The sequence below is a fragment of the Dufourea novaeangliae genome, unplaced genomic scaffold, assembly GCF_001272555.1.
Source record: "Dufourea novaeangliae isolate 0120121106 unplaced genomic scaffold, ASM127255v1 scaffold168, whole genome shotgun sequence".
NCBI lineage: Eukaryota > Metazoa > Arthropoda > Insecta > Hymenoptera > Halictidae > Dufourea > Dufourea novaeangliae.
In genome coordinates, this window is record NW_015374062.1 from 2,921,181 (window position 1) to 2,936,404 (window position 15,224).

The 15,224-nt window shown below is 41.8% G+C and overlaps 1 protein-coding gene across 1 annotated transcript in view; it reads right to left on the reverse strand.

The window, feature by feature from the left end:
* The window catches only part of LOC107190208 (breast cancer anti-estrogen resistance protein 1), a 70,926-nt gene that overhangs the window by 11,120 nt on the left and 44,582 nt on the right, over positions 1-15,224 (reverse strand). The window contains exon 3 of the mRNA XM_015578979.1: positions 12,779-12,928. Coding sequence (XP_015434465.1) covers positions 12,779-12,928 — 150 coding nt within the window. The remainder of the gene's footprint in view (positions 1-12,778; positions 12,929-15,224) is intronic.

A 15,224-nucleotide genomic window follows, 5' to 3' on the forward strand; every position in this document is an offset into this window, starting at 1 on the left:
ACTGTAATTTCGCGAATGCTTGATCTTGTCCGCCTCGGAAAATAATCCAAATCGAGCGAGACGTTCAAGGACAGCGTTCTTCGAACGTGAAAGCCTGTCCAGACTTACGGGCTTAGGTAGACTTAATAGACAGTTGAACCAGAATTGCTTTGATATTTAAAATACAAAAGTATATATACAGGAAGTTCATTTTAACTCGAGTACCTAAATTATTCCGCTACTATTGAAAGTAAGAATAAATGACTAAATAGGTTGTACATGATTTTAAGGCGTGTATCTGATGATGATATGTTATTCGAATAAAAATTCGAAGTGTGCACACTGGGGTTTCCAATTATTTCGGATACCGGAGGTCCCATTGTACCAACGACCACAAGAAGTTCGATACCCTCTGGTGCAGGGTCGGAATTGATACGATAAAGCATCGGCTTGTCCAACATTTCCTCTTTTAAGGAGATAATACTTTCGCGATCCATTTTATAGAATCTCTTAAACCGATAGCTTGAAAGTGGATTATTACGATAAAATCGGAGCTACGAGAACTGTCGGATAGCAAACGGAGAAAAGAAATAGACTAAAAGAGGTCAGGTTGCGATTTTATTTCCGTTGTCGGTGTACCGGAGACGACATCGACCATACGTTGTATAGGAAATGAAACAAACCAGTTTTCTCTTTTAGAGGGGCAAGTCAATTGATCTTTTAAATGATAAAATCTAGTAAAATGTAATTGTTACTTACGGTAATAAGCACTCTTCAAATTTCATTAAATTTGATTGTTTGCACTAATTGAATTCTATATCAATATATATAAATTTTAACAATTTTACGACTTTTTTAGGAAAATTTCTATCGCGATTGTTAAACTATTCTGCGTAACTAAACAATACTGTATCAAAGGAATACCTTTGAATACTATTCCAAAATTGACTGAATTAAATTATGAGGTCTTGCATCAGTCACGACATTTTCCAGATATTTCTCATTCAACAAAAGCTCATTTTTTGTATTCGCAGAATTCAAAAATGCAAATTTTTATAAAAATGAAATATATCAGTTGAAATTTATAGATATAATTTTTATACGCTATTCAAATGTATTAATGGGTGTTTAACACCAATTAGTAATATGGTGCTTTATTGACTAGAGAGTCAGGTATGAACCACCTTAAAACAGCATTGTGGCGGTGGCGGCATAATGCGGCTGGTTCCGTGAATTAAAGCAGCACGCGATGCCACTATTACGTTCTTTCCCGGTATGAATCGAATAGTATACTATAGTAGTGGGCGCGTAGTAGGGTGGAGGGGTGGTGCTGGTAGGGGCAAGCGGGCACCGCTACGAGGCTGACTACGAAATGAAAAAGGGGGTGGGTGGTGTTCGCCTGGCGTGCGAGTACGGATAGGGCGGGAGCGTCGGTCGATACCAGCGTCGCGGCGCTAACTGTGAAAGCCGTGCTACCCCGTGGACGTTCGGGAGGGGGAGAGCGAGAGAGTAGGAGCGACAGGGCGAGGGTATAGGTAAACCAAGAAGGAGGGAGCGTAGGAGACGGAAGGTGGAGTAGAAGGAGAAGTGGAGTGACCGAGGATAAATGGACAAAGATAGGAGACAGAGAAGAAGAGAAACAGGGAGAAGGGTGTAAGAGGAAAGAGAACGATGGAATGGGGATGGGGGTGGGGGCAAGAGAAACAGAGGAGATAGAATGCCGGTCTCCATGGAAACGCGAAAGGAGGATCTCTACCTCCTGCGCGACCAGGACCTTCGCTCTGTCTCAGGGAGTGATAAGGATTTTTCTATTTTGTCCTGCGCTGTTAAGGGTTGGTTCGAATATTTATGTGAACGAATGGTGAATTCGATTGTGGTGCTGTTTAGGGGAAAGCTCATAGGTAATTGTTTAGTACGTATACAGTGTCAGTAGAATGCTTTCACGATCAACGAAGATGTGAAATATTGTTTTGGAAAGATTTACGTGGAACCGATGACAACAGTAGGTAGACAGTACAGGATTCAGTATAACAGTATGGGATTTTTAGAGTAATAATTTCCACTTTTCTCTCAAATGATAAATAAATTGTAAATTAGAAATATCTGTTAACAGGGGACATTGTTTAGAGAGCAAAATACCTGTTTTCCGTGAGTATAATTGACATCTCGTACGGAGATCGAATTTTACGAGAAACGGTAGCGTGCACGCGAGCAACAGCTGGCTTCACGTTACTTAATAACTTCTTACGGAATACCTGACCGCATCTAACTCGCCCGCTTCCCGGATCTAAACGTGAGGAATATCACGAGTATGCTAACCGCCCTGGCCTCTTATGAAGTTCTTACACGAGACTTAAACTCCGCAACTTTCGACCTATTCCCGTCGCTCACCGTAAAAAATGGCCCCTTTAGTAATTTTAATCTCATAAAATGTAAATTAGCAGAGATTTTACACGGTCGACGACAAAGTAATTGTATAAACTTCCGGGCGTTAATTGCAGGGCTTAAGGGGATACACCACATTGTAGGCCGAAAAGAAAATGGTAACTTTGAATATTTTTTGCTCAGGTGATTGTTGAGTAAAATATTGGGAATAAAGGTGTCATATTTTGTAATACTGGTTGAATTCGTCTTAATGTCCCCTACAATATAATAAAAAACAATTATATGGTTCCATTTAATCCTTTCCTATTGCAGGATTCCAACCGTTAGATCGAGACATTCTCGAAAATAATATTAAGGAATTGTTTGATGAAAGTTCGTGTTTATTTGACAGAAAGGATTAAAAAAACACCAAGCGAGCTTTGATTCACTATATGACAGAAATGTATTTTCGAAATGTTTGTTAATATTATACGCTGTCCACTTAAAAACCGATGAATTTCAATTAATAACTTTTTTTTAACAACATTGTGTCAAACGTTTAAAAAATCGTGGATACCGTTGGAGTGTATATAAATCAACAAAGCTAACATTTCAGCTGAATCGATCGAATATTTTCTCCCGTGCCAGACACACTATTAACTCTATAATAAAAATGTACATCTCGTGGGCTCGAAGCCTCGGATATTTCATCCCCGTGAAAAATTTCCCGTCCCCGTGCGCGCAGTTTAATCATTTTCCCCCCGATGCGATCGATAGGGAAGAGGAGGCTCCGCTTCATCATAAACTGGGAACGCCATATTTTCGCGGTAATTACCGTGTAGCTGGCGGCCGTGAATGCAACATTTCGCGACGGGAGAAAAAATCATCGTCCTCCGTCGAGGGAGAGCCGCCTGGACCGAGGTCCTTGTCTCGAGCGCGGATCAACGATGGTCATCCACATCGATACTCTACGACTCAAGGACACCGGCAATGATTTTGCATCGATCATCTTTGGGTTTAATTATTATTCTCCCATCGTGTGCAGGACTTACGTATTTCATCGGGTCGGTTCAGAAGCCCCCAGTCTGACTCATAAGGAATGTTCGTGAAGCGATACACGCCGATTTTTCTGTGACTTTGTTCAATTGTTTATGGGACAAACCCAAACATTTTTCTGTATTTGGTTGATAGTACTTTTAGACTTTAAGGGAAAACCTGCACTTTTTTCATTTGGAGCATCGTTTCTGTTTATAGGTATTCGTTTGTAATTCGTAAACTGTAAAAGATATCGAAAAAAGGTTTAGATAAATTTTATATCGCTTCTAGATGTCCATATATTGGTAGGAATAAATTAAAAAAAAAATGAATTTTAATTTTTGGATATTTTCTTGTATATGCTGCTATTAAATAGTCTTCTCGGACCGCCCGGTCGCTGTTGTCGCGATGCAGTGCTCGTCGTCAACCACCGTATAGTCATTCCTAGATAGCGATCCGATTTCCGATTTAAATTGGCCCGCCCGATAATAAGATCGTCGACGCGGGTCACCGTCATTTCCTCGCCCCTATTGCACCCGATAATATCGTTTGTTATCATAGTCCTTAATAAGTGCCGTAACCCATTTCCAAAGTCGACTACTCCACGACCGACCACCGTGTTTCCGACACTGGATGATTTGAAAGTAATAAGCCTGATATTTACGTTCCTTAGAAGGAAGGACGAGCCATCACTGGCGATTTTCTTTCGATTGGATTGGAACAGACCGATATCCTCTGATTGGACAGATCTTCATTAATCGACCTCAAAATGGATCCTGTTTTTCAAGGGAAAGGAATGAAGAGTCTTATCGACGCAGTGGGGTTTCGTCGATGGACAGGCACGATTTGCATAATATGTTGGAAACAGACGGCCTCTCTGCGGAATATTAAAGGAGGTGAGACGTGAGAACGTGAAGATTAATATTCTAATATGATCGTTCAGTCCTTTGTGAAAACGACCACGATGAAATCAATATTATGTGAGATGGCGTGAAGTATTCATGATAGAACGGTCTCAGAGAAATAGAATTTATTCGGCGAATATGTATGGGACGTTTGCTCTTGAAACATCTCTTGTGTTAAATATGAAACTGTTGGACTGATCAGTAATTACCTAAACTGTTCACTGTTCATTGATTTATAAATTAATAATGTTTGAATTGTTAAGTGTCTACATGTTTACCCTTCCAGGAAAACCATCCCTGTAAAACTTTTCGCAGATTACTCACTGGATCCGTGAACTGGAATAAAAACTGTTGAAAAGTGACGGAGGTGTATCGTTTTTAGATGCCTTCGAATCGAGAATCGATTGCGGTGGGCCCCTATTACGGAGGGGAAAGTTGTCCTTATATCGAGAGCTACCTGTTACGTTACAATCGGTCCCGTTAATCTACGTCTGGTCAGCGCTTTTAATATGCGGGCTGACGTAATGACCCGAGATACCACGGATACGCGATCGGGCACAGGTTCGACAAACCTTACCCGCGACCGATCCCACGCGTTTCCGTAACGAACGGCACCCACGCATAGACGAAAGTCACCTGAACATTTCGCGAGCACATGCACCAGCCACGCTGGAAGCCTATAGCGACCGCTGTAAATGGTACACACGCTACGGACAGCTTTTACTTCGTCGCGAATGAAAACTCGTTTTTTCATGCTGATTATCATATTTCCTATGGCGAACTCTGAATCCCATAAGTGATTTTCTAATTCGTTAATAAACCACTTTTATGAACTCTGAAGGGGTGAAAACTACCCTTAAACTTTTTGCGTTCTTTTTTTGTTTTCTTGATAGAACTTTGTAACGGTATGAGATAGAGCAAAACTGTAAATACAGAAATTGTTCAGTTGTTTATGACCTGTTACGCTACAAAATGATTTTTTATTGTTTTACATATATATTTTTATAACCGTGAGAATTCTTTTATTTGCAAAAGAAGTCCCGAATATGGTCCAACGATCCGATACTTTTCAGCGTTAGTATATTTCCCTAACCTCTCTGGTCTGCAGCTCAGCAGAATCCTCGCGCATTTTCTCTTACGAAATCGGAATGCGGGAAACACTAAACGCAACAACTATTTCAGCTGCTCGAATCCATTAAAACCTATGTACAAACCTTCAAAGAATTTTAGAGTCAGACTACTTTCCGTTGCTACACCTGACGCGTCACGAGGGGCCTGGCAAGCGTTCGCTGTATCTACCTCGTGGAATTCCATTTTTCCAGTTCCACCGTCTTCCAGCCGCGAGAGCCGATTCATTACGATCACTCGGCACCCGGTGTCGGGAGAGCATCGTGCTACTACCGGCCTCAGCGGATAATCCCACGCGAACAAGTTTCGCAGTTCATTGATACCGCCCGTTAAAGAGCCCCGGCCCACGCCCAGACGACTCCCGTTCTCCTTCTGTCCTTCCCTCTCCCCCTTCCATCTGTCCGCCTTGTCTACGGATTTCCCTCTCTGTCTGTTCCTTTTTCCATGCCATTTTCAGCCGGTGCAACGGCAGTTCGCCCGCCGACGGCAGCGACGGGTTTCAAGATCCCGTCACCCCGGACCGGATACGCTAGCGCGGCCATCATCTTCGTTAACCGAGGATGAGGGGGATCAGCAGTCCCAAAGCGTCGCGACTAAGCACCGTCGAATCGCGAACAGAAACGACACTTCCGGCAATTGGACGAGCGCTTCACCCTCCGGGGAGTTGGAAAATTCCCGATACGGATGATAAATTCCCGTCTTTCAGCCCGAGCGACCGGAGCGGAATTGTTACCGACAACTCGAGCGGAATTGTTACTGCGACGTGTCCCTCTGGTTCGTGTCCCCCGTGTGACGTTGCGGATCCGCCGGTAGTTCGGTTCGGCGACTACAGAAGTCTATACCTCATCCATTGGATCGAGTCAGTAACTATAAACAAAGGGAGGTGATGACCATTCAGGTGGGACAGGGACAGAGACAGTTGCCAGTCAATAGCTGAGCTTAGCAGATGGGTGTTTTGGTTACTTTTACTGACTCGTCTCGTTGAATTAATCATAGTATTTCTGCAAGTGCTTGATTCTATTCCAGTTAGTACAGAAGTCCCAAATCCATCCACTGATTCGATATATGTATCTGGGATAGGGTTCAGCCCTATGGTTGAGGTTGGCTGGTGGTTCTGAGATGAAATGCACCTCGCCCTTATGATAAAACTTCGGATTTGGAGTACATTTGCTACAAGATAATTATTACGCAGTTTATTATAGTTTGCTATTGCTTTTTAATTAAAATTACTATCAGTCTAGTTTTATGTAGCAAATCCATTTTGCTATATGAGTTAATATTTTCTTTTAGTTTCATTTGAAATTGTTACTATCTTTTTTCAAAGACTTTTACGATAGTCAGATGTCCTTTACACGCGTTACTAACTGCGAGGTATGATATTTCGAGTAGCTTTTAGCTACCGTAACGCGTCCATTTGTAACAGAATCCGCGACGAGCGATGGAAAGTCCCGAATGAAACAACAGATCAGCGGCCACGTTATTGTTCGAAAGCGAATTAAGCCACAATCTGGTTATTCTATTTAACGTCGCCGGAGCACGAAGCCACTTTCGCCTACGTCGCGGATACTCTTGTTACTCTTCTTGCGACTCCATGGGTATACTTTACCGACCACGATATTATTAGGTCGTTACCTAAGTTCTGATTGTTTACCTTTATTTAACGCTCAGATTCTTAAAACGTTACTTAAAAATTATGAGACTGACACATATGTTTTATCTTGTTATTTTGAAGTTAAATATCGATATTAAACTAACCTATTTGTTTTCATTTCTTTTTGGAGAGAACACTCGAATTTCTCAATCGAAAACGTTAAGATCTACTTCACATCAGTGAAACTACGGATCACTGTTAACAAAAGTCAGCTATTAATCTGCGACAGATTTGACGTACTTTTAAAACGAGTTTTGTACCGATGCAACACTCGAAATCAAGGTGTTAAAATATTTATTAAGATACTACCGTTGTAATTTTTTAAATTTCAATTTTAATTTTAGAATCATGGGGGTGGGGCGTAAGAGAATCAACAGGCAAAGCATAAAGGAAAAAAGCTGGAGAGAAAAATAGCGAGGGTGTGAAAAATCGAGCGCGAGTAAAAACAGAAACTGCCAGAAAGTGAGTAAAACTATAAAAACGCAAGAAGTTCTTAGTTTTGACTGAATAACTGTAAAACAATAACGAAACATTGATATGCACCAATGCAACTATAGTGGTTCTTTCTTGTAGTGAAATACTGCTTTCCAATACGCTGCAAGACACGATATACTTGATTTACCGAATTATAAATGTAAAATGCAGGAATCAGAAGTTTCAAGATGGTTTTATAGTTATGCGATGTACTATATTGGTCTCGAATGCACAATTCCAATCAGACCGAATAAACTTTTTATTTCACCACGAATATTCATACACATTCCATACACACAGCCTACTGTCATTCCAGACGTAGTTTGCGAATCCTGTTGACCCAAGGCTCCGTTTCGAGGAGGCCAATTAGTCCCACATGATTCACTTCAATTCTCGACGTTTCGAAGAAAAAAGAAACACGCGAGAAAAGGGGAGATGGAGGGGAGGATCAGAAGAAGAACGAGGCATGTTTGAAGAGGCTTCGGATAGAGAGGGAGAAAAACAAACGGGGTCGGAAGGAAGTCTGCCGGAGGGAACGAAGAAGCTCGTAAAAAAGGAGGAGACGAGGAGACACCATGATTTTCAGACGCCGATAAAAGAAGAGCCATCAAGATTATTCCTAGAAGAAAGGAAGTCAATAAAGATAGATTTAGAAAACAGCGAAGTAAGTGTGAGACGGAGATAGGGAGGGAAGATCAGAGAGAGAGAAAGGCTTCACCATGGGATATGTGTGCACGTGATGAAACGCGTCCGCCCTTCTTTGAGCTAAACCGCCCCGCGCATTCCATCGAGATGACTCTAGGGACCCCACTTTGTGCTCTCCACGCGTTGGAACGTGTGCGGGTGCTCCCCTCCCGCGTGCGATAGTCAAGAGGACATTGAAAGTGACTCGGAAGAACGGAGAATAGCAGTGGCGAGACAAACAAATTTCGAAAGATACACAACATATTAAACCGAGCTTTCTGATGCGGCGTTTTGATCATAGACAGGTGCACTTTTTGCATTTTTAGCGTACTTGTTTGCACTGGATTGCCACGGCGAAGCTTGAATAGAAAAGTTGCTCAGATGTGAAATTAATTTTGAAAAATTAAAACTGTAGCACAAAAAACATGTAACTAATAGGGACCTTTTTGTTCGCCTTGCTTTATCCTGATTTCAAATTCAGGTTTAAAGTATTTATTGACATATTTAGGGGGAACTCTTAATGGCGCATGGTACTTGGTTGTGTCAATTTTCGGAAAAAAAATTAGTTTCACTACTGTCTGAGAAAGTCGGTTTTCCTATTTCCTGCCAGCTAGATTCGTAAAATGGACCACTGTGCGTCGAATCGAACACCGAATCGTTTCTCCTCGGGCGGACAGGAGCGAACGAGAGGGAAAGAGGAGGAGAGTGGATATTGTCTGGACTTACGGACATATATGGACACCGGTGGTCTTTGCACACGGTGAACGACACAAGGGAAGCTCCATGTAGGGTATCCTGCAGGATCGGCTTCTCGTAAATCGTTCGGAGGGGTGCAACGGTATGCTACCGTGGCAAAAAAAAATGAACATCGAAACGGCCCCTTGTTTCTATTTTTACGGGGATCTTTCGATATGTTTTGCCCCGTTCCGCTCCGAAGCGGTTCGAACGACGTACAGAGGTCCATTTCATGAATCTAACTGGTCATATAACAGAAAAATCGACTTTCTCGAGACACTCGTGAAACTATGAGGGCCATTTTTAAAGTAAGAATCATTTTGTTATAAATTGATAACAATTCAGGAATGTTATCCTGAAATTAAAGGGATTTCTAAAAAATAAAGCTTTGGTTCTTCTGGACAAAGTATCTGAAAAACCGCTTACTCAAACGTAGTTATCTCAGTTTTATTCCTCCTATTTCTAACAATGAAGTGACTATAAGTTACAAAAAAACATTAAAATTTCTAAAATTGTAGAAAGTGACGTTGATTAATTTTGCTTCTTGGAGGCTCAAATACGAAATGAATTGTTGATTAGAAATATTTGTTAGCAGGGGACATTGTTTAGAGAGCGAAATACCTGTTTTCCCAGAACATAAAATAGACATCACGTACACGGAGATCCTATTTTACGAGAAACGCGGTAGCGTGCACGCGAGCAACAGCTGGCTTCGCGTTACGTTAATAATTTCTCACGGAATATCTAATAACACCGTTGAAAACCAGTCAGGAAGTCCGACACAGACTGAAACTACACTGCACATTCTTGGATAGATTAGTATTACGCTCGCTTGAATCGTGTAACTTATAAATCTATAAAATCTCTGCTGACACTTGTGAATTCTGAGTTATATTAAGAAACTACCGAAATATAGATACTCTACCGTTCTACGCGTGAAATCCGATGATCAAAGTTCTGTGATTGGAATTCAATAATAACGCGATAACATATGATCACTGAATTTAACTCGACTAAAGTCGGGACGGGTAGAGTTGATGTAACTATATTTGTCATCTATTTACTTGGAGGTGTCTAGAGATGGGAATTGCCTCCTCCCCATTCCATGCATTAAACAGAACCGAACAAAAGCGCATTGATGGATAGCAGAAGTGACGTTTCCTCGATTAAACAAAAAATGATCGAAGCAAGAAGAATACTGATGTTCAGAAATGGCGTGGATTTCGTGCGTGAGTGTACAGATTTAGGGAAGTACGATTTTAGGCGGCGCGCAAGAAATCCCATTTCGGTGGAACAGGAAAGTAACAAAAATACTAGGGGGGAGAGCGTGACCCAGGGCCACCTGCGAGCACCTGAAACCCGAGTGATTCGCACGTGATGGGGCAGCAATTCCGAGGAAGCTCGTTCGCGTAACGTTGACCCGCCGACACGACGACGGCACGCGGCGGTCGTATATTTCTGTCGACGACGACGGCGGACGCAGATGCCCGCATGTTGCGCGTTTGCGAACGCGTTCGTCCGGATCCCTGCAACCGGAGAAATCGATGGTGTAATGAATAACGATTTTTTATTCGGGGAAAAATTATTCGTTGATAATAAAGCGGTATTTGTTATTCAGGAATAAATCTGTATTCGTTATCAGTTATCCATTATTCGAAATAACTCTACGACGAATAATGCCTAATGACAAACCGACCCTGGATCTTTCGTTATCTTACGCATCTGTCACCACAGTGAAAAAGGCTGTATGTGGTCAGGCACACTTTATTTTGTTCTTAGTCATAAATCGTTGAAAATATATGCGTTTTGTTAATAGAACTTGTTGGTAGTGTTTCTAATTATACTGCAATTTTAAATATTACGTAAAAATTTTGTAACTCTCGGAACCGAGGTTACAACGGACTCTCCACTGTTCCCGTGGTTTCGATCGGCGACGTTGCAAGTTTTGACATTCACTGTGTAGCTATTTGTAGGGCTATTTGAATAACAAATGCTCGCTCGTGAATACGTCTACCTTTTGTTTTATTCTCCTTTCCCTTCCCCTCCTTTTTACATCGAAATGTACGGTACATAAAAGAGCATGGCTGAGTTATGGCCACCAGGCTCGCGGATAGAGCCCTCAAGGATTCCAATCGGAAATTCAGCTGCTTGAGAACCAAATATAAATGGGGATAGTGATGCAACTGGCCTAAAAAGTATTTCTTGACGATTGAAATTGTAATGTTTACTTCCATCTTTTATCGACCCTTTTAATGTATCATTTGTTTAATTATAGAACCTGAAACAAATGGTACTAACGATAAGATATGTACTGTTACGTGTTCTGTTGTTCCGAAAATGAAATGAAACTATACACAGTTGGTAGGACTCGTGACTCTTATTGACGGAGCGAAATTCAAAAAATTACATTGTCAAACTATATATGTACATATATTTGATAAACAAGTTTACATGGTTTTTACGTAATTTACTCGACACAAAATAATTTTGTTTTATTACCGTAGAAACTTTGTTTTCAACCTTTATATACTGTTGAAATAACGGTTGATATTTATTCGACTAAATTGAACATTTCGAACATTGATATTTGTTCAATTAAATACAAAATTGTATTAAAAAAATGCATTATCCCACTAACCCATACGAAATTTCCCTCGATTTTCGGGGGGAGGGAGGGGGGTACAGCACTTTCATGGGTAGTAGGTGCTCAAAGGTGTCCTATGTCGAAAGACCCCCTCTCGATGGGACATTCAAAACCGTGGTCTCCAGTACTCCATCAATCTTCATCAATAGCAGCAAATTAACAGACAAACAGGACTGGGACAAAAGGAACGTAGAAAGAGGTTTAATTGTACCGTGGAAAACGTTTCGTTAGGGGGCTTCGAATGAGGTTTAGACAACGGTAATCGATCGGTTTGCTGTACTCGTCCCGCTATATGCTCCTAGCTGACAGATGCTGAGCGACGCCAATGGCAGGCGCGCAGTCAGTGGCCAGGAGTATGGAGAGTCCGGGAAACGAATTGGTAGTCAGCTGATTTTGACAGATCCCGTTTCTACGCGGTGGACCGGGGGCCTACATTGATAGGGGGGCAGAAGGGAGTTTACGGCGAACACAATGGAACCGCTGCCGCCGACGACGCCATTGTGCGTCTGTACCACGTATAAAGTCGATCGATGGGGACAGGGTGGAGGGTGGTGTGGGTCGAACCTTCATGAATTTCTACGTCTTTTCAAATCGCGAATAAATTAATACGAGATGGCAGCTGCGTGCACTGCCAATAAAATACGTCCTCCGGGGACAATAGATCGAGACCGCGATATCGGCCGACCGAGTTAGATTAAGTGTTAAAGGGAGCAATCGGGATGATTCGTGGACAGATATTCAGACGGATCTTTGAAGCCTATTCTTCTGTACTCTGATAGCCACGTATTTTGATGTTTGTGTATACCATTCGTCGTGAACTGAATTTTAAATGTTTCCGAAATTGCTCCATCTTTGTGAAAAGCGTATTTCAAAGCTAAAGATTGAAGGAATTCAGTAATATTTTTTCCAAATCCATGGGTAAAAAGTTATTTAAAAGTTCACAAGTAAATATTCTGAAAAATTTTATACTGGTCTTCGAACGACATACATCGAAGTACAATTTACACTTTAAGCTTACTTCGATATTTCAAAGAATAAGTTAGAATTTTTAACAAGATCGCAGGGTTGAGTAGAGACAATTTATGGTTCAAGTGACCGAGTGAACAAATGCATTTTTTTCTACAGAAAGTTTCTGTGCCCCGTGAATTTAATAATAGTATCGTATCACAAATAACTCACCCTATTCGGCTGAACGTGCCAGCTACGCCGTTTTCCATGCCTCTGTACACCGTCTTCAGAAATGGTTAGGTCAGGCCTGCTGCCAACCAAACAACCCCCTGTATCATATTGGCCGACCAGGAGTCTCAATCGATTTCCTGGACAGATGCCCTGAGCAGAAAAAGAAATATGTGTAGCGTTAATATCGGTGTTGCAAGGAGACGTAGTACATAATATACAGGGTGTCCCATAGAGAGAAGATAAGCACACAGAATACCACCTATCCAAATTGAAATCATTCTTACTTGAGGGGTAAAAGACATTGTTTGTGTTTCGTGTACAGTAGATTACAACTGTTAAAATTTAAAGATTTATAATCGCGATTGGAAAAATACAAGACAAACAAAAATTAAGATCATGAAGAAGTGCACATAATATCGCCTCTTTGATTTTATCATTTTTAATTCACCTACATATGTTTATTACTTTTTAAACCATATGATTATTTTGGAGGTTTCTGTGCAATTTTCCTACACGCGAAAAACGAGCTTCGAAAGTGCAGCACGTTGCTCGTCCAATATTGAAAGCATCCCCCCAGCATTCCGTGAACGCTTCGAAATCGTCGCCAGCCACGAAGACGAAACGATTCTTCAATTAGCCGTCCGTTTGCCCGCAGAAGGACGGAGTTCCTATGATTCCATGAAATCGAAACGAAAATAGACGGGCTCCAAGCCTTAAGTTGCATCTTGTCCAGGATGGGATCCGTTTTCTTCGTTGAGAAACGGTGTCGTATAACTCACACATTCGTCGTCGAAATTCTGGAGGGCTCGGTGGGTTTGCGAGTGTCGGGTTCGCCGTCGTGTGTGACACATTTCCGCGTCCCATAACCCTATGACAGCCGCAGCTGCCGAATGTCGCTACCTGAGAGTGGCGCTCGAGTGTACTCGATAGGTGGAAAAGCGTAATCACGAAATGTCTTGCTCGTCTCTGACACTGTTTTATTCTCGTGGTTGGAATTGAAGGTAATATTAGTGTAATGAGCTTGACCAGGACGGTTATTTATACAGACAATGAAAAAAAAAGTGAAATAAATGAAAAAAAACGTTGTACAAGGAATCGAACCCAGACTCCCGACGTGGTTATCTAGTACGCTACCCTCACGTCACATTGGTACTTGCTACCTGTTTTCACTAAACAGTATTTCAACGCAGAAATGAAACTTCAATTATGAATATTTCAAAAGTTTACGAGTATCTGACCCTACAACGGGGTGTTTTCGTAAACAGAATGACGATGTCTACCAGTCTGCAAAGTCTGAACTAAATCAGAGTTCCGAAGGACGTGCACACTCCTTGTGAGACCGAAGGGGCTACCAATTTCAGCGGGCATAATCACACACCCGCTCGAAAAATTAAGACATTGGATTTCATGTACACTAGTTCGTGTCTACTTGCATTTTCAAACTACATTTAGTTTCACAATAAAGTCAAGTTAACACTTTACTGACTGGTGGCCTATTAATAGAATTTTCAATTTCAGTGCTTAGAAATAGGAAGCCTATCAATTTACCCTCAGATCAGAGTTAAAGAAGAAATTGTTACGTGTATTTATTCTATTAGAGTTCTTTTTACTGTTTCTGATGAATGTAATATACTACAGTGATTAAACTGTTTAATGATGGTCCCTTGGCTGTTGATCGCTGGATCTACTAAACCTATTAAATATCAGTCGGTTGATAATGTGTTAAGTAACCACATAACAGTTGCTATATTAGTTTGGCTTCATACATCATTGGAGTTAACGGACAATTTGCGCTCACCATCGATTTTCCTGGTCGTTCATTCGCGCAGGATCCAAACGACCCTGTTCAGACACGGAAAGCGAGCAACGGCGGTACGGGTTTATTTTCGAAATACGGCGCAGCAGACGACGGTGGCTCTATGTGTACCCAGCTCTACAAAACTGTTCATTTGCCGCGGCATAGGAGGCCGAAAACGACAATGCGCACGGGACACGAGGCCCCGTGGCTCCATTACGGGTTCTATTGACCCGCGAACGGAGAAAGGAGAGCCAGCCTCGATCGTAACCATCCAGTGTATCGATCGTTACGTCGCATCTGCCGTTAATTTTCGTGGCGGACGTGCGAGGCAAATCGATTTCGAAGTCAATGACGCGTGGTCCCCTCGCAACCAGAACCGGGCTATGAGTCTTTCAACCGATCTTCGAGTCGAGTAATTACTAATACGGGATTAAGTTAATAAGGGTAAATACTGGCAAGATTTTTGAATATACCAGACGGTGAACAGTTCAGTGGAAATCACAGATAAGACCAGCAACGGGTTTGCCGTAGGTCGTGGGCATGGACGGGGGGAAAAATCTTTCGGACAGATGTCGAACGCGGAAACGATCCAACCAGGTCTAGCACTTCGAGACTAGTTCCCCCCGCGTTCGTGAGGGTGCTTATATG